General features: G+C 38.2%; 1 protein-coding gene across 2 annotated transcripts in view; it reads right to left on the bottom strand.

Moving 5' to 3' along the window:
• PPP3CA (protein phosphatase 3 catalytic subunit alpha) overlaps positions 1-20,887 on the bottom strand; it is a 171,359-nt gene that overhangs the window by 40,475 nt on the left and 109,997 nt on the right. For both annotated transcript variants that reach the window (XM_068187497.1, XM_068187498.1), the window contains exons 3-5: positions 9,987-10,111; positions 1,446-1,557; positions 117-262 (exon numbers count right to left, since the gene is read on the bottom strand). In XM_068187497.1, the coding sequence (XP_068043598.1) occupies positions 117-262; positions 1,446-1,557; positions 9,987-10,111 (383 nt within the window). The remainder of the gene's footprint in view (positions 1-116; positions 263-1,445; positions 1,558-9,986; positions 10,112-20,887) is intronic.

Raw genomic sequence — 20,887 nt, 5'->3', positions numbered from 1 at the left:
TTCTTCTAGAGCTCTTTTCTATCTTCTCCAAGAAAGCACAGAACACTTAACAAGGCACAAAGAGTTGTCAGATGGGGCTTTACATTGTGCTAATAGGTAATACCTCAAAGACTTACTTTTCTGATGTCATCTAAGGTGTTGATCTCCGGAGACAAGCCACCATGTACACACAGGAATTGTTGGTTCATCAGAGCAGCCAAGGGAAGGCAGTCAAAGGCATCCATGCAGGCATCATATACACGTTCTGAATATTTGATTTTACCTTTTAAAAATTAAGATGGTAACAGAAAGTGCCATCAATATTTAAGAGGAAAAAGGATTGTGCTTAATAACTCAAACTTTTTCCTTTCACTATTCTATCTGGTATTGAGGACTGTACCCAAACTTTTGCTTAATACAAAAAATATCCTCAGGAATCCACTGCTGGAAAAATTCCTCTTCTGAGGTGAAATGAATAAACTTTTTTGTATTTTCTCTAAAAAACTGTAAACAAACAACTGAATATACCATTACATTCTACCATTTCTATTCAGAATGAAATCTGTAGAGCAAGCCTTAAAACATCTGCTGAATGGCTATCATCATTATCACTCAATATACTCTCTGTGAAATAGTCAGAACTTTAGCCCAGTCCCTTATAATTAATTATCTACAGAAATGCCATTAGGAAATGAACGAGGTGGTATAATGAAGCTGAAATGTTAATTTACCAATATGCATATTAAACTCAGTAAACCATGAAGCCTTTGAGCCAATTAACATTTCCTTTATCCCCAGTGTAAAAAGAAAACACAGACTTATGGCAATAGTTTCATCTGACAGTGTCACAGGGAAAAAAAGCTTCATTGTGCAGGTAAAGGTCTACATCTAATAAGCTTTTATGTGTCACTGCATCCTTTCTTGCAACACAGAAAGGAATTCATATCAAAAGAGCATCTTGAAAAGTTTAAGCCTACACACAGGATAAAGGTGAAAATGCTATACCTTAAGGAAAAACAAAATAAAAATTCCTTGCATTTTTCTCCTGCTCCATGAACTGAGACCCAGTGAGATGAGGTCCTCCTTAAGTAGCAGTCACAGGTGCCAGGACTGGTGTGCCATCAGGTTTTGCCTGCCAGGCTGCTGCGTGGGGCAGCAAACCCTCAGCTGCTGCAAGAAGCATCAGCAGCAGTACATGCTTCCAGAGAGCATCCAGGCCCAGATGGGCCCAAGCAGCCCCAGGATGCTCCCACACTCCAATATGGGGGGGTCTAAGCCCTTCCATTCCACACCACTGAGAGGTGACTGGCCCCTCAGGGAACAGGGACTACTATTTAAAATTAATGGCAGTTAACATGAAAAGTACATGAAAATCTACTAATAGTGAACCAGTATAAAATATTTACAAAATAACAAATTAAGTTCGTGAAAAAGGAGTTAAGGCAACAAAGGTAAGATAGACTTACATTCTTGCTTAAATGTGAAATACTCTGTTAAATGTCTACATTCATGGTTCCCACGAAGTAAAAACAGTGTTTTGGGGTAAAGGATTTTCAAGGCCCACAAGTACAGCACACACTGTGAATCAGAACAAGAAAGAAAATTAGAATTCAAAATTAGTGACAGAACCATTTACATTCCCCTCCATCACAAAACCTAGCAGAAAAAGTAGAAGTAATCTGTGCAAAGCATTTATTTTCAACTAATTCACTTAATTCTTCATATACTACATTCAAACACTTCTCTGCGCTTCAGCCTGGACTGGCTGAAACTCGTGCGGGTATATTCTGCCAGTTTTACACCTTTTGCTGAGTGGCGCCTCCCTGGTCAGCCATGAGCTGCCTCCAGCAGCCCCAGCTCTCAGCCAGCAATCGCTGTGCATCCCTCTCCACCTGCAAGGTTAGGCAGAAACCTCCTGTGGAAACAATGCCACCGGAAGACCTGCAATTCCTGGCTTCAGGAAAATCTGCCTCAGAACAATTTAACTCACACTTCAGGAAATACCTCAGCTTCCAGAATTATACAGCTTTTACATGAAAGCTTGTTAATTTTTCACTTAACATTGTTCCCTACACACCACTGGAGTAAAAAGATCCACAAAGCTCTTGTATTAAATGAAGATACTACAAAGCTTTTATAATGCCTTTTCTTTTTGCTAAAGATTTCTATTTGAGATTACATGTCTTCTAAACATTAAAAAAATAAGACATGGAGAGGCTAAGCTATGCTCAGACCTCTCTAAACCAGCCAATTAAAAATATCTGTTTTGAAAACGAACTCACAGCTCTAAGAAAATTGATGGAAATAAGACCCACTCATCCCATGAGATGAGTCCACTGCCTGCAAGTACATTGTACAGACCACAATGTCCTCTCAAAAACTAGAAAGCTAGAAACACTGTCTGAATGGTTTTTCCCTCCAACTTTTCCTTCTTATATAACCATTAACTGCAGAAATTAACTTATATAACCATTAACTGCACAAGAAACAAAAGGTGTCCAAACAACCCTTTTTTTAAAAACTACTTCCTAACACTCCCCTTTGTTCCATTGGGAAAAAAAAAAACTTTAATTTAGCTTAATAATCAATAGATTGGAAATTCAGAATGTACTCTATAGTTTCAGATTAGAACAACATCAGCATTGCTGTCAATGCAATGCCTCTACATTACAGTGTGAACTCCTTTCTACAATTCGGTGTCTTGAAAAACTTTATATATATATATATATATATATATATATATATATATATACACACTTTAATCATCTCAACATGTAGATTTCAGCTCCCTTGTTTGCTACACAGTCAACATATAAGAAAAACAAGAAAAGATGAAGGGGTTCAACATTTTAATGTTTGTGCTCACACTATCCACAGGTAATCACACAGCAGCAGGAGTTTTAGACTACTACTCGTTGCCTAGAATTTATTAACATGTAAACATCTGAATGCTCTGTCTGTCCTTTATCTGTAATTTCTGTTCTTCTACTCAGAGGGTCTACAGACAGAAGAAAACAACAAAAACACAGGCAGTATACTTGAGGAATTGTAAAACCAATTCTCCCCCTTGGAAACACACGGGAGGCCTCCCAGCTCATGCCAATTCTTCCGCCTCCCTGGCGCTATTGCCACTGCAGGAAGTGAGAAGAGATGTCAGAATGCCAGGGAAATCATGCTAATGTAATCCAGCATGGAATTATGGTTTCAGGTCACAGGAATCATCTGTTGCGGCCCAAAACAACCACAAAGGGTGTGGGTGAAGAAAGTCTTCTGTCTCTGTGTAAACTCTGGCAGACTTGGGTTTGAGGGTTTCACTCCAATGGGGCAAGAAACCTGAACTTGTCCACACCACCAGAGCAATTCTCTCTTTGATGATGACTCCTTCATTCCTCCAAGAATTGCCAGAAGATTCCACTTCAAACTTACTGACACATGCAAAAATTGGATGTAAATGTTGTGAGACAAGAAGTCTAAAGTGACACCCCATCCACACAAGAAGAGCTCCAGTTTTAAAGTCATATCCAAGTTACCACAGAGCTTCTAATCCTGCCAAAACATGGTTAGAAAAGCACGATTCATGATTAGATGAAACAGTATATTTAAAAAAATAAAGTGGTGTACATTGCCCTTGTAACTAAGTTTTTAATTTTCCTAAAGCTCTGACAAGATTAAACCAAGCACTCCATATTTTAAATATTTTGTCCAGATCTGGAAAGCAGGGAAAATAAGGAGAGATGGAATTTTTGACTTTTTGGCATTAGGTACTTGTTTACAGGTTGATTGCTCTATATTTGCTTATCATAGATTTTTCTTTTTTTTTCTGTGCTTCCTTTGAAGTACTCATGAGAACCAGAGAGAAGATAACAGAGAATAAATACAGTCTAGAAAGTTCTATTTCTCTGCCACTATTCAAGCAACATAAGCCCACTATGAATAGTGTTTTTGAACACAAATGAACATTTTGTGTTGTTTTCAGCAGTACTATATCAAAGGTTTATTTTGTTTAGATTATTCCTTTAATTTTCTTCCTTTTCTTTTCAGTAGCTCAGTGAAGTAATGTTGTAATAGTAAATAAGAACTAATTAGAGGATTTTTTTTTCACGCAAACTAAAGAGCAAATACAAGGACAATGATTTTCATGGCTTTTCAGCTTACAGTCATTTACATACAAAAAAACTTTATGTCCAAACAACAAATAATGAGCAAACATTCTGGTTTTGATTTTTTCCTACCTGTGCTTTGCATATCATAATTCTTACTGAAATCAAAATATTTATGATAAATTGCTCTTGTTGAAAATCCAAGCTTGAAGTCTTTATGTATTTCATAATACTACTTCCCTGCTGTAAAATTTTAAAGTACCTTTCTTACTTCAACATTTTCATTAAGAACATACTAAACATCAGCTCTGCTGTAACTCTATGCAAAACGTACAGTGGGGACCTTGCAATCTAGACATCTCTAATGTATTTTTGCCTGTTTCATTTCAACCTATCAAAAAACCCCTATTTTTAATAAATATATGTATCTAAGAAGTTACAGTTCTTAACTGAGGACCCTCAAACCCCTCTTACTTGTTTAGTGTCTTTCAGCTGTTGAAATAGCAGATATGTTAAGTTTCTAACAAAGAGGTAATCTGTTCACCTCCCAGCTCCCAGAGTGCTGTTTTCCTGCTGAGGTTCTGGCAGCCTCAGCTTCAGGAAAGAAAACGTCTGTGCAATTAAGCACTGTGTAAGCCAAAGGCCCACATTTTCAAAACAGACTTGGGATTTAACTCCACTGAGTTGCATGCTGAATTGGAGCATTTGCACAATTCCACATCTCAGCCCATCCTGGAAAGGAAAACCAAAGGCCCCATGGCTCTTCTATGCATCTCAAGTTATGTGATATTGAAAAATCATCACCATGGCCACTTGAGTACAGCCACACCACCACAGTGCTCACTTCTGGGTGCTCTGGCACTGGTAGTGCAAGAAAGAGAGAGATGCAGCTCACTGCCAGTTGTGTGGCTTTGCAGGGGCCACAAAAGATTAACTCCCCCTCCAAATGACTGACAGCACTGGGCACTCCTTAGCAGATGAAATAAAATGTGAGTAAGTGTGAGGTAATTCATACTTGAAAGGATAATTTAAGCCACCCATTGCTAAGGTCTCTACTGATGCTCTGTGACCTGTGGAACTGGCATAGCTCCTGCACTAACACACACCGCACCTGAATATAAAAATTGCGTGACTGTAGGTGCACTGAAATAATGATCCATCACAACATCTAGCAAAGATACCGCTTCCGAAAATGGAGTAACCATCCCAATGGAAACCATGTACCTTTTTAAACACACAGCTGCATTCACGCTACTGAGACGAATATTTATTACAGCATGATTTCAGAGACAAATAAAGATACATTGCAGCTGTAACCAGAATACTCACATGAGATGCAGCTTACTGCCATTTCTGAACTACTACCCTTGAGCACTAAGAAAATTATGAACACTACTGCAAATAAAGAAAAAGTCATATTGTCTTCACTACAAGTAGGATTTCAGCACAATCGCAATATACTGTTTGCTAATATTTAGACCACATTACTCCCATTTCAGCCTTTGAAAAGTTAAAAATATCCAAAAATAAGTACCTCTTTTTCAACCAAAAAGTGACTAGGAAATTATTTTTGTGAAATGTTCCCATAATTCTTATAGCTAGCACTTTCTAGACAGAGATGGCTCCTAACTCTCCTTTTTGGGATCCTGTGTCTAGGCTCCAGCTGTTCTCTGAGAAGATGAGTCCCATGGAGAGATGGCATCAGTGCAGGGGAAATGGTACCATCACATGTTCTCCCCCTGCATCCAAAAGGGGTTCTTGGCATGCTGGGGACTCACACTGGGAACAGCTGGCACAGGACCAGTCAAGCTGCAAGGACAGCCCTGACACAGATGTTCCAGTCCGGGAATCTAATACATATAAAAATAATCCTAATTTTGCTGAGTTACTGAATATTCACAGCTCTGAGGAGTAATGCATACAAAAACGAGATCTCACAAGATGCAAATTGTTGCTATGAAGAAAGATATTTTCTGCTGGTCTACAGAAGAAAAGGGCAAAGAAATTCAGGATAATTGAAGTCCTAGGATTTTCTTTGCTTTAAGAGAACTGAAAAAAAACTATTGACTTCACGGGTGAAGTATTCCTGACCAGCCCAAATTATTTTAAATTAAGCTGTTTACTGGAAAACATTAACACACTACAGTAAACGACGATGCTGAAAGGTGTTTATTCTTCCAATGAAGTCCTCAAAAGTTCACAGAGACTTGAGAGATAATAAACACACAACTTCGCCAGCATTAAATTCACCCACCATTTACTAAAATAAATTTATTTAAGTGTAACTCTTTTCTTGGGAGACACAATTTAATTTCCAACAGTTCACTGAGTTCAGAAGCATCTCAAGTGCCAGATGCTTTTTAAAATTTGTGTAAGGTCCAGTGGTCAAATTCTAGAGTCACTCCAAACACCTCACTTTGTTCTTGCTGGAAATACCACAATACCAGTTTCACCTTCTGCAAAGTCAGTCTATGCATTCAGGAAGGGAAATGTATGCATGTTCTAAACCTTAAAACATAACTCCACTTTTGTTAATTTTGAACGTTGGTTCAATTCTCCATATTTTAACTCTTTCCTCTGCCAAAAATGATCACTACATACCTTATAATGGTCAAGTGAAATATAAGATGGTATGCTGTTATATGGAATTAAGCAAGAAAATAATTCCAACAGTTAGTTTACATATTACTATTCTTAATGCACTATAGTTGGTTTTTACTCTGTAATTTTCCTAAGACTGTAATGAAAAATAGTCTGTGTGTACACTCCTCCCTACACTGCACAGCATTTGTATGCTTTTCAAAAAAGAGTTTTCAGACTCAGGTAGAGAGATTAGTCATTCTCCCTTACAACCTATTCCTGCAGAACCACTTAGGCTCTAACTATTCTTTACATTTAAAAATAGCCCTCTGTTTTGATCATTTGGGTTTCTACTCTCCATGACCATAAAACTTATTTGAAAGTGAAAACTAAGGGGTTTCTTCTACTCTGGAGTCAATCCCCTCAAACAGTGCACAAGCACAAGAGGGGAAATGTTAGCGGTTATATAGCCAAGGAAACTAATGCACTGTATTAAATTGCAGAAATTTGTTATTTTAAGTGAAGAAATGCCCAGGATCTGCCAAAAAGTCAAACTGAAAAGAGAGTGCAGATAGAGAATAAAGATTCCATCTGTGCTAAGAAACCTTGTCTCATTCTACCTACAACTTGACATTTTTTAATTTTACCTGTTGTAACTTCTCTATCAGTCTCTCATCCTTTGACGCATTGCTTAGAGCGAATATAAAAAACACAAAACACGCACCCCCCTTCAAGCAGTGAAGCTAACACCAGTAAAATGAAGCATGCACATGAAGAATAGAGCCCTTGGATCAAAAGTTCCATAGAGCAAGGACCAACATTTCTGCTGAGTGCCTTATACAAATACTTTTCTCTTTTTCCCTAAGAATTATCAAATGCCTTCCACCTACCTTATGCAATTTCTTTCTCTGTTCTTAATGATAATAGCTTGCATTATGTAGTACCTTTCATCCAGAAGAATCCCAAATGCTTTGCAGCCCACAGAGAAGGATTATCTCGCCCACTATCAGAACTCAGCTCGGTCTAAGCTCAATGGTGTCACTTTTACACTAGAGATCACACAGCAATCAAAGGGAATGTTTTTAAAGCTTGTATTACTCATGATTAGTACCTTGGACCAGCCACATAATTCTTTTGGAAAGACCCCAGAACTGCAATAGTCTCCTGTCTCCGTAGCAGAAAGGGGAGCCAGCAGATGGATGGAAGAAAGATCAGTATGTGATTGGTGCTGTAGAAATATGAACTCAGGCTAGGACTGTTTACCAGCATGACTTCCCCAGCACAACGTACTGACAAAAGTTGGTGCCTGATCTATGTACTCAGGTCCCCTCCTCCACCAGAAACATCTTGCCTCTCTAAATGCCAAGTTGCATTCTTCACAATTTTCCTTTCCTTGTCACTACTTATTGTGCTGAGTTCATGCCTGAATGCACAGCTCTACATCCAAATACACTTATGAAACAGAAACTTGCCTTTCCTTTTGAAGATATCCTTTAATCAAAGTGACAGGTGGGAAAAATCAGTTATGTGACCAAAAAAAAAACGTAGTGATTTGAGAACCTAACTTAAAAAAGAAATAATATAAGTGACAGCTGAGATACTTCCTTGGCGCTGGCAGAAGCTAATACTCCTTCCAGTGAAAAAGCAATGCTCCTGAATGGAAAAACTGAATTCGGAATACAATTTGCTAAGTATGTATGCACAGGTTGCTAAATGAGAGATTTTAAGGAGATTATTGCCTATACATAGGCTGTTTTCTTTGTTTCATATGGCTTGCTATTTCTTTAATTGGTAATAGCCCTGGAACAGATTTTGGTAAACTGTCAGAGAAGCACTTGAAAGCTGTCCTATTTCTTTTATTAAAAGCCTATGTATATAGAAGTGAAGAAAAAACTTTCCTCTTCCAGACACATCTTGTCTCAGTCAAAGACTGCAGGAGATATGAATGAGGTTATCACAACTCAAAAATGGTAGTTCAAGACAGAACTGCACAATGGTTTAAGTCTGTGAAGCTCTTCCTGCTCCTCCTTCCCAATCCTCCCCAAGCAATCCAGCATGGTAATCCACAGGAGTGATTCCACTCAAACCTCACTTGAAATGAAGTCTTAAAATGAACTAATAAAGCAGAAGTAGTTTTACTGAATTTAATTTTTCAGAAACTTCTTACTTTAAACATAACACTGGCAAGATAATACACTGATCTGTTTTCCACACACATAAACAACTCAGCTGCTTGGCCATACCAATATGGCAACAGGGTAATTTCAATGTGGGATGTAGAATGAAAGAGCAGTGGATGTGTTCTCACATGACGCCATCCAATCTAGACAGACACACAGACATGTATCATAGGACCTATATTGCTTCCAACAGGTAACGGGCATTCTGCCCTGACTCGGAGTTCAAGTCTGAACTTCTCACAGGAACAGACAAGCTGTAGATCAAGAGCTCAGCAAGGGTTTCTGATTGACTGTTCAATGACTAGACCAGCTATAACCTAGATAAACAAATCCACATCAGGTTTTATTCAATAGTTGTGCGCTTCATCTTGACAGTTTGTAAAATCAAGCAATAACAAAGGATAGAAGAAAACATCTAGCTTGTTTTACGAGCACTGGAACACAGGATTTGGGCTTGGTATTTGACTCACTTCTAGTCAAAGCTGGCAGGTTGGATAGGACACTTTCTTTCACAAGCCAGCTAAAGAGGCCATTTGACCTCCATATTCTATGGTCTTACCTGGAGACTACACCAGGTCTCAGCACCACCAACAGGGCACTTGTGCATCACTTCTCTGTGGATTCAAGTGCTGCATCAAAAGCCAGAGATCATGCTCTCCTGCATGCCATATCTAAACAGAACTTACTCATTCTCTCCAGCACAGCATGCTGTGTGCTGGCTTTTTGTCCCATTTACCTCTCATCTAATTCTTCCATTCTCCTAAAATGTCACATCCAAGAAACTCAGATCAAATAAACCTAAAAGTCAAACTAAACTATGGGTCATGGGTTAGGTTTTTCTGTTATGTCTCTTTTCTAATAGATCACATCTACTCAGGCTATTTAACTTTTGCAAGCAGCAGAACATGCTGCCTTCTGTGCAATATTTAGATGGCCACTAGTTAGCACCATTCTGTGTCAGCTTTCTAGCACAGATATAGTGGGATTTTGCTGCATCCCAAGCAACCTTTATAAATACACCTCCAGCAACATTAACATGGTATTTGTGAAGAGCCTCAGTATTCCTGAGCTAGTTAAGATATGATGTTAAATATACAAAATATGCTGCAAGCAATTTTGCACCCAAAGCCAAAAGTTAGAAACTTACTTCAATGCTGAAGTACCCTCTGTCCACGTAGTCCCCCAGGAAGAGGTACCGCGTGTTGGCAGGAGAACCTCCCACTTCAAACAGTTTCATCAAGTCAAAGAACTGACCATGGATGTCTCCACAAACTAGAACAGAAGAGGAGCAATATTTAGATTCACCATGCAAAAATCATCTTAGGTACAGACAATCCAAAGTCCCTGTGTTACAAGATGTGTTACAACAATTTTGTGCATCATTCACCAGTTAAACAGCAGCTGAGCACTGGCAGCTGCTCAGCAGAAGCTGATGTACATCTATATATATGTGCGTGCAGAAGGCTACCAAGTAACTGAAGGAGAGCCATCAGGTAAATCTGGTCTATAATTATTTTCATACATACTGTCCATTCCTGGTACTGCCACCAGAGCGCACAATACTGTCAACAGCAGTAAGACAAATCAAAGAAAAAAACAATATGTTCAAAAAAGGTTACTCTTTCTTTTAAAATTACTCCTCTATTCTTCCTAGTCTTAAACCCAAAGGAACAGCAATGGGCTTTCCATAAAAGCACACCTGTCCTGTGTACGCCTGGTTAAACTGACACGATTCTGACTTCTGCTGTCAGAACAGAAAAACATCCTGCTTGCTTTCCCAAACCATTCCTTACACAGGAGGACACTGGTGTTTCACACTTTAGCTTCTACCCCTTTAATGTAACAATTTAATCTCCTATAATTATGATTTGTTCACCTTCAATGCAATGAAGTCAATCTAAGAGGCTGGTTCCCTAGAAAGAGAAGCCCAAATAAACATGACAGACCAAGCACAAGTGACACGCAGCCTGGGCTAGGTGGAGATGCCTCTGTGCCTTCAGGGCAAAAGTTTGGCTCTGCTCTCTTGTGAAATTTTAAACTCTTTGGTGGGTGATTTCAAGCATCTGCAGGAAGACAGGCAATGCTTCTGGGAGAACCTCATGGATGCCTAAGAGTGCAGTGTCAAAACCTGCTTTGTTTCTTCTACTCAAAAGAGAACTTCCCCCACACACATCCCATTTAGGGTCAAACCCGGATATTTTATGGCAATGATCCTTAACCAAGGTGATGTTAATAGCCCTGGTTGGCCCTGAGGTCAGTTTAAAATGGCCCTTCAGTGACTCAAAAAAATCTCATTTTCACACTCTAAGGGTGATTTTGAAGTAACTGAAGAAAACCAAGGGTCCAAGACAGGCTTTACTGTGCAGCAGCTGCCCACCTTAAGAAAAAAATCAGATGCTCTCTTTCAGGTAATGGCTTTGTTCCACTGCAGAAAAGCAAACCTCACATTTGCCAGCATGCCATGGAGAAGCTGAAGAGGTCACAACTCCATATAGATACAAAAGGACTATATACAACAGCTGCAACACCAAATCCAACAAACTCCCAGTTCAAAGTGTTCATATGCTATTGTCTTTCATCTCAGTCAAGTTCACATTATAGTTTTTATACTTGTATCACTTTTCCCTGAATGAATACACTAAGATCCATATAGTGTCATTTCATCAAGAAAAACTAAATACAACAGCCAGAAAAACTCCCCATCCAAACCAAACCAACCACCCACCCCCTCTGGGTACAGAAAAATCCCACTGATATCTCAGTCACTGCTTTCATGAATATTTATATGAAACTGGTGACAATTCATGATTCCTGGCTAGCTGACCGTTCTTCTGTGATTGTAACATGATATTTTCCACATAAAATAGAATATTTTATCTTATCACCACTGTGATACACTGTATAATCTTTTTACTAGTTGATTCCCCACTGTGAGTTTCAGATGACCACTTTCATACTAAAAGCCATCAACAATTACAATTTCAACCTAATATCTGCCATCAATTATGCAAAATAAGTACTATTTAAATCCCCAAGTGGTATGACACCACCACTATTTCTCTTAAAAAAATGTTTGTACCCCGAAGGAAATTTTTTGGTAACATCTTTATTTGAACACATTAATCTAACCAAACCAGTACATATTTCTTGACTGTACTCCTCTGCATGGACACTGTGGGAAGATTAAAAACACGTGTCGTAATTTGATGGCCAGGCAATCTGCTCTCCTAACTTGCAGCAGAAAAGCTTTTAGTTACATAACTGTACAGCTCTACCAATTATCGCCCGCCCCCATTTGCTCCAACTGCAAAAACCTGAAGTTGAACAAGACTTACAGATTTTAAAATGGATTTAACTATTTTACTTGCACTTAAAGCACAAAGAAACTAGACCTTTTTTTTTTCTTTTGATATGCAGACATGTGTGAACAGGTAAATACACTGGGCCCATTACAGAGAAACTACAAAGTTTAGAATGCTTTCTGCAAGGACCTGCATGTCCCTGAATTTGTCACAAGTCAGAAAAGCAGTGTGCAAATCAGTGAACAGGACAGAAATAACAAGTGCAAACCTCTGCAATCCCACAAGTTGCAAAAGTCTGATTTGGTCTCAAAAATGGGTACTTGATGGGTATTCTAGGCACTTTGCACAGAGCAGCCTGTTTCTTTTATACTTAGCAATAGATGCTGAAATGTATCCAGGAAAAACAAAACAAAACCCCCCACCAAAGATGGAAAGCTGAAAAGCCCAGCACTCAAAACTAACCTTGTCAACTGAAGTAGTTCCAAAAGAGAAGTTTAAAATCAGCAGGTAAAAGCAGAGGGAGGAAGATGCTCAAAATCAGAGTTAGCACTGAGGTTTAACTGATTATGGCCAAATCCCAGAGTTCGTACTAGAAAATGACAATGTTACATACAGTTAATCCAATTAGTATTTTGCCTGGAATAGGATGGAATAGCTTAGAAACTTTCCAGGTCTGCATGTATAGACTTGAAATGTTCTTGTAATATAAAACCCATATACTCATATTCTGACTAACAGCCTGATTTACAAATTAATTAAAGGGGCAATTTTGCATGCATACACTACTATGCTCCCTTCATCATTTATAAAGAACAGCAACTGCAACTGCTTCTAAAGCTACGGTTCTGCCACCTTTCTTTTCCAACTCTAAATTCCTATGAACTTCAGATCTGGAAGATTTCCCAGGCTGTTGAATCAATGCTTTATCTTTTATTAGGTGGGGGCAAAAGAGATCCAGCATTATATTTCCATTCATAAAGGCAAAAACATCCACCAGCCAATAAATCTACTATAGTCTCCATGTCATGTTGCAGCTTCATATTACTAAGAAAGAACTTGCAGCACTGTCCCACCAAGAGCCCACAGGAGAGGTTCCATATCTTCTCCACACTCCTAAGACCACTACCGTCATCCTTCTTGTTACAGGACAAAAATAATTAAAAGCACACTACTTATTATATATTCAGGTTTACTCTCTTACAAGCATTAGCACTGAATCTGTAATTTTGCCAGACACATCCTGTTTTGTTATGCCTGCGCAGGCCCTCTTTTGGTACTGGAGCTCTTACTATTAAACAACACATGTAAAGAGGTATGAACAGTCTTTCCTCAACCAATAACAAAACAAAAAACAAAAAAAAAAAGAAAAAAATCCCCAGCACAGTAAAGCAGGAAATTCAATTTTTAATTAAGATCTCCAGGATCAACATACTTATGGATCTAAACTATGAACACAGGGAACGTAAAGCATGGTTTCTATGTGTGCAGGATTAACATTAAAAGCAGCTGTGTTCATATTAAAAAAAAAATCTAAAGGGAATTCACATACTTTCCAATATTACTGATTTCACGGAAATGCCATCAAGTCATGGCCTTTGTACAGTCATTAATTTATAATAAAGTAATCTGACAGCAATTTTTTCTCCCCTAAGAGGACAGCGCTCCTTAATTTACCCAGTGGTCTTCAACTTCCTTTGTATTCTAAAATTGTCAGCTGGAGACCAACAAAACTTTTTCTACTCACTTACTATTTCCAGAGATCAGTTCAGGCACCAGATTTATTGCTTTAGAATATGTCTATCTCAGCCTATCAACATCCTACCTGAACTCTCAGTGCAGCAAGCTCCAGAACTGCACAACACACTAGAAATGTTTCAAACGTAAAGAAATTTTTAAGTTATTTGAAACTAATGTCCTGATCTTCAACAAATTAACTGCTAGTACAATCAGAAAGTTTGAGAAACACTGGTTGTTTGTGGACTCAGAAACTGATCTCTGTTGAGGAAGTTTTAAGGGAAGACATGGGCCCCTTCACAAGATTCAAGTCCACAGGACTGCCCTTGCAATTCCTGAGAAATGTTTCTGAGCAGCTTTTTCCACTTGTTATGATGGGTATTTTGATCCACTGCACAACCTTTACCTATAGTAAAGGTAAATCTACCTATAGTAGATTTTTTCCAATTAAATTGCCTACAAAATACCATTTTATTATAAAAATAGAAATTGGACGTAGGGAGACAAAGGATAAATGTTTTTGTTATCCTAATACAAATTAAATTATGTTTCTTATGGCTTCACTGTCAGGATTTTTCTTTGATTTATGTCAAAGGAACAAGCAACACTGAAACAGGAACCACTGATTTCAAGTGGTACTAGCAGCGAAGGAAATTTGAAGCTGAGCAGTGCATTTGCCAGTTTATTTATAGATGACAAAGTGGTATAACAGTGATTTAGAGTGCAATGTCTATTGGCACAAATAAAAAAGTCTGTGAATGCTCTTCATATACCTTCCTTCAGATAACTAAATGCTCTTCAGTATGTACAAACTCAGTCCAAAGATTATTCTGTATGGTTTCCCACTCCAAACGGACATTAAGAACAAAATTTATATTCATTATATTTATATATATAATATATATTCATATATTATATTTATATTTACATTAAACACTGTCAATTCAAAAATTTTCTATCTGCAACAGTTTGGATATGCTGCACTTATTTTCTCATTTATCAGGTACATAATTAATTGGTGTAACATTATAGGCTGACAGTAAAATACAGTTACTGTTTCAAATGAATTTTCATTCCATGTATCACAAGCTTATATTCTCATCTTCAAATGCCATCAGGTATTAGGAGCAGGTATGTAACACTATCACCAGCTCCAGAAGTAACATTTGCAAACACATATATATATGACAATTAACACCAATCAAGCAAAGATATCTTATAAACCACTGTGTAGGGAAAAATATCCACCACTTGACCACTTGTTCTTTACATTCACTGAGCTAGGGATGTTTTTGCACTGAGTTCCAAGAGACTGTGCTTGAGCAAAGCAGCACGCAATACTAAAAAACCTAAGGGAGGAAAACACCCTATTGAGTTACACTGTAGAATGCAGACTGCAAATCCCAAAGGAGGTTGCTTTGTACAATGTTTTGGAAGCATTTAGCTGCTTACCATTCCATTAGTGAGCACATGCTTCCAAGAGCTTACTGCTTTGCAAAGACACCTGGTACTTACAAAGCCTTTCTGACAAAGAAACGATTGCACCATGTAAACCGGCACGTGTCTGAGCAGACTTGTGGCTGCTCATTTGGACAGATCTACAATAGCATGGTAAAGAGGCTGCGTGTCCAATGAGAAGTATGCCCTAAACATTTCTCCAGGCAAGTAGTTTGAAGGAATGAAAAGGTACAAAAGGCTAAGTGAAGAAGCCAAGTGGGAAGGAGTACTTACAGTGGGCACACAAAGGCAAAGCAAAATCAACTAAACCAACTTCAGTAGCTCAGTTATCAAAGACTGAGCTTCCTCAGAAAACTCGTAAACATGAGGGAAAACAACTACAAGAGCTATATGAATGAAATTCTCATGTGCTTCGAGAACAACTACTGTATTGTTTTTGAAGGGTTCAACTATTAACCATAAAGCTCTGACTTCCCTCAAAATTCAATAAAAAGTCACATATAAGGGTTGCATGTCTTCAATTACACAACCTTACAGCTTGAATAAGGTTTGTGTGCAAGTATGTATCTGAGGAGTATTATATATTGCTGTAGCAAAATGAAATGTTCAGAACACCACAGTTTCATTTTTTTTTTAATCACTAAAGAAAGAGCAATTTTCTTCCTTATTTTCTGGAGAACAACAAGGAAGAAGTACAAAATAAAATAAGAAACTCCAGAAATTTTTATTTGCATCTGCTCATGAAAGGGCAGCTCAAGACACAAAGTTTGTGGTTAAGTTACATACATTGTTTCATTGCCATGCAGTTCTGTTCCTGTTTGTGAGCTGTTTAAAGAACTTGCAGATTTCATTACTTACTGAAATTAAGGTCAGAGTCATGTAGACAGCTCACTAAATAACTCTTCCAAAGAAAACAAGTACAAGACTCAACATAATGGGCTTTAATATAAATGTTTGTTATACTAAGTCTATTGAACAACACAGCTCTATTTCCAAAAGAAGCATGATCTCATTCATATTCATATCTGGTTATCTAATGTGATTATAATAGGCTTTCATCTATCTTTTCCCTTCAATCACTTCATGCAAATTGATGAGTTTATACAACCAGAGTGAACTGGCATTAACAAAACACTTCAATTACGCATTTTCATAAAGAGGCCTGGTTAACCAAAGATAAATCCAGAAACTACTGACCATACAGGTACAGCAAAGGAAGCCACAAATGAAGCATCAAGGCCACATTTGCCAATGTTATTTGACTGATAACTTTCCTTCTTTGCATAGAGGAAAAAAAAGGCAAGGAGCATCTTGGGAAAATCTGTTTTCTGTGCAAACTATGAGGACACTATACTGTGTTCTGCTCTGCCAACACTTGCAACTCCAGTGTCTGTAAAGATCACCCACGCTCACTCCTTCTAATAGGAGTTAGTTTTCTCCCACCATCCCCTGAAGGTTAGAACAAATTAATGACAATTGATTTGAAGAGGCAGAGTGAAAGAGTAGAGAAGGGAAAACATCACATCAGAGAAGACCTTCAGGACAACAGTCATTAATATTCTCTGATAGAGGAAGCAAAAAACCCCCAAACTCTAACCCATGCAGCAGAAGCCCTTCAAAATGTTAAGCCTTGAAAAATATCTTCAGCACAAAGATTTTAAAAATAGCTCTACATATTAAATCTCATGTCACAGTATTATTTGCAGTGTCTCAAAACAAAATAAAAACCAGGTACATAAGTTTAGCAGGCAGAGGAGTGCCTTTGTGTATACAGGAAATACCAGAAACAAGTCTCAGGAAGCAGGCTGTAAGTGCTGTAAAACCTACAGTGGCAGAGAAAAATCCCTTCTCTCCATGTCCCTACCCCAGCTGAATTTTTCAGCAGAGTAAGTTGCTATCATTCGATGGCAATGAGGTACCAAATGAAAATTTTCAATTCCAGATCAAAGCCATTTAATGGAGTGGTAGTAGAAAGGGGATGGTGCTCTAGTGAATTTTTTATATATCTTTTTTTCCAAGATCCACATAGGTAGGTGCTTTCATCACATATACAAAATGCTGAATTAGGTCACAAAGGGAGAAACAAAACGTGACAGGGCTAAATCAGCATTCATTCCCGTATTCACCAAAGAAACAACCAGCTCTTCCCCTGCCATCTTCTCAAGGTCAGCACTGCCCCTGAGGATCCTCCTTAGCAAATGTAAAGCAAGTATACTGTCATTATCTCCTGTAAATACATCCTTAAAATCAGGGAGCAATGCATATTCCACAAATAACCCCATAAGAAGGATTACTTGTGCGGAAAGTGTTTCATTGGTGTTTGGTCAGGATTTCCAGCTCATATCCTGAGATCAAGGTTATTTTTAGTAATAGGAAAATTCTCTTATCCTCAGTTTTACAGATGGGAAAAACAAAGGCCCAAGGAATTTTAACAATTTATAAGGTTACAGGCTCAATCAGCAGGGATAGCCTGAGAGGGAGCAATGCATCCTTATATTGCTGCATCCAATTCAACACACCAGAAGCAGACAGCCCTCTCAAGGAGGAAGGAAGATCATGCAGAAGAAGCAGGCACAGCCCGACTTTAAACACAAAGTTCCAAATGAAATTTAGGGAAGGTGAAACAAGGCAAAATGAGTAAAGGATTTTTGAAGAGGAGAATCTCAAATAACAGGATATTTTTTTTTTTGCTGATGATTTAATTCAACTCCTAGGAACAAGTTTCTCTACAATCAGTATTCTTCTCAGCAGCACTAATCTCAACCCCAGTAAAGCTAAAATACAGGCACTAGTATTAAATGGATCCAGTGAGAGTTACATAAAGCCCAAAGAAAGCCTCAGTTATTTACAGGGGCATGATGGATAGTATAGTTTGCTCTTCTTACTACAGAATTTTAGAGCAGTATTGCCATCACAGACTGCAATCCAACCACCTTCCAAGCACCCAACAATGTACAAGATATTACAGGTAGCAATATTAGCATGTCAAGCTTCAGTATATGAATGCCTAGTATCTAAAAATCCAGCCACAAAACCTTCATGTTGGCTGGTAATACAGGTTCTCCATTTTTACCTGGGGATAACATTTGCTGTCACAGTTTCCTCATTCTGTGCCATCACAGCCCTCCTTGATGTTTCATCCCACCCCCACTAAGTGTTTAATGAAGAATCAGAAGCAACACTATTACAAAGAGCATCCTCCTTCCCTGAGTGCAACTATTTGTCTTATCAGTGGAAAACAAATATTTGCTCACCACAAAAAATTGCATTTGTTTGTTACCTTTGTATCTGTAGCACTCTGTACTTCTCAGAAACAGAAGTGAAATAAAAATAATATTTCTCGAATTCCTGTGCTCTTAATCAGTATCAACATGGATACTCATATGCCTCCTGAGTTGGAAGAGCCAGCACAATTAGCTTAAAGAAATTCAGTGAAGTGCAGCATTTAGGCTGTATTCAGAGCTTTTAATCTCAGTTTTTGCACCCATCCTGTAATCCAGCCTTTCTATACTATGGGTGTTCAGGTGATAGTATGTGGGTATAACGTACAGGAAAGCAAGCAATGAGCAAGTTTCCCCAATTCTAGTTTAAGACACAGAGACTTTTTGAAATTATAGAATCTAAATTACATAACTGAAGTCTTATGCAAATCTAATTCTGGTGAAAAATGCTTAAGCTCTGAGAAAACTGCTTTCAAGAGAAAGCTCTCCAAAGTAATTTTTTGTCCTGCTAAAAGCTCACAGGATAATTAGTTAGGAGAGTGCAAGGAGGACTTGACCACACCTATTTCCCCTTGATGAAAACATAAACCTAAACATGATCTTGAGTAGATGGTTAAATCCATATGCTGATCCTAAATCAACATGAATCAAAGAATAGTTGGGGTTTAAAGGCACCTTTAAGAATACCTAGTTCTAGAAACAAACTGCTATCACTTAATGATCATTATGAAAATAAACACCAAGAAGTAATGTTGATGAACTGAATAGCCTGAATTATGTTTCTTTGTATAACCTTGTTATTAGGCAGAGTGCAAGCAAGTTAAAAAGGACTAAGGGCAGCACTAAGGGGTGGCAGCCAGGCAAATCTGGGCTAGCTCTTGCTCTGTGCTCCTCAAGCAAGCTAACCAGTCCCTCACACCATATTAAGAATTGTTTTCCTAATGTCTGGCTAGAGAGGGGAAAAATCCCAAGAAGTCAGAAGAGGGGAGTGACAGGAAAGAAGTATTATTTTAGCAGACAGCCACCAACCACATCACATGCAGTAAGTTGCTCTGGGAGGTAAGAGAGTATTACTGCTCAAAAACAGAGGTGAGAAGAAAAGGCCACCAACTTGCAAAGAGTATCAGGTGAAAAAAATCTGAGAAAAATTCTGTTAAACTGAATTGGCATTTATGGCACTCTTCTGGTCTGTAGTCTACCAGTAACCTCAAATATGACATCCTTTCAGGCTCCTAATGTAGAGTTAGTTAATATATTTTTAATGATTACAGACCAGACATTCCAAGGGGAGATAAGTAAGTGTTTAATATGCTGCCTATCAGTCAAAAGATTTCATTGACATTTGGTAAGTGAATTAAGTGTACATGAATTCAGTATCTCCAACCAAGGACCTCCACACCTTACACTTTCACTTGCAGGATAAAAGACTCTGCTGTTTGAATCAACCCCAGTCAAACAGATAATACAATTATGTATAACAATCCCATCAGTGCAGACACTAAAATAATGCTTGAATGGAGCAGTAAGAGATGAGCATTTCCCTGTTCCCATTCCATGCAAGTTGGGTATTGGTGATTTTTTTTTTTAAACACAACACTATGCTGACACAGAGATTGAAGAAGTTAAACCCTTATTTCAGAAGAACTTTCTTCTTTAACTCTCTTGCTCCCTAGAATGACTCACTTTTCAGAAAGAACATTGTCTGCTTTTGGCTAAGACCCAATACATTATCAGTTTAAACCATAACAGAAAATGTTCTTTCCAACTATAATATACTACAATACTAACCCCCAAACCAGCCATAGATTAGTTTACTTTGGTCCTGAAAAAAGAAAAAATCCTTTTCATGATATTAAAAAAAATTGCATTTCTCTTCCTCATCTCCCTTTAGCATGCAGTTCCTGCAGCTTTAAATTCAACTGTAAGAAACAAAGACCATGAAAACATTCCTGGTGAAAAATGATTTGACAAAAGCCATCAGTTGGAAATGCTCACAGTATCTTTTTTGCTTTTAAATTCTTCATCTAGTGTGTTAATTATCTGTTTGTGACTCCTCATAACCACTAAATTTCAGAGAGAAATGCCACTTTTCACCACCTCTTACAGGCTGTGAGGTTCCATCCCGTGAGGGCTGGTGACAAGCTGACCTCTGCAGTATGTGCTTCTGTTCAACAAAGCAGACTCAAGCAAAATCCCAAGGAAGCGCTCAAAACCACAAACCCTTATCAAGGCAACTCCAGGAGTCTCTCTGACCAGAGTCCTTCACTAGAACAATGAAATCATCAACCAAAATGGTGAAACATCATGGGAAGCTGAACATTCACTAAAACAAA

This window comes from Anomalospiza imberbis, chromosome 4 (assembly GCF_031753505.1).
Source record: "Anomalospiza imberbis isolate Cuckoo-Finch-1a 21T00152 chromosome 4, ASM3175350v1, whole genome shotgun sequence".
Classification (NCBI taxonomy): Eukaryota; Metazoa; Chordata; class Aves; order Passeriformes; family Viduidae; genus Anomalospiza; species Anomalospiza imberbis.
Note: the sequence above shows the minus strand (reverse complement) of the source record. Positions and strands in the feature narration are given on the sequence as shown.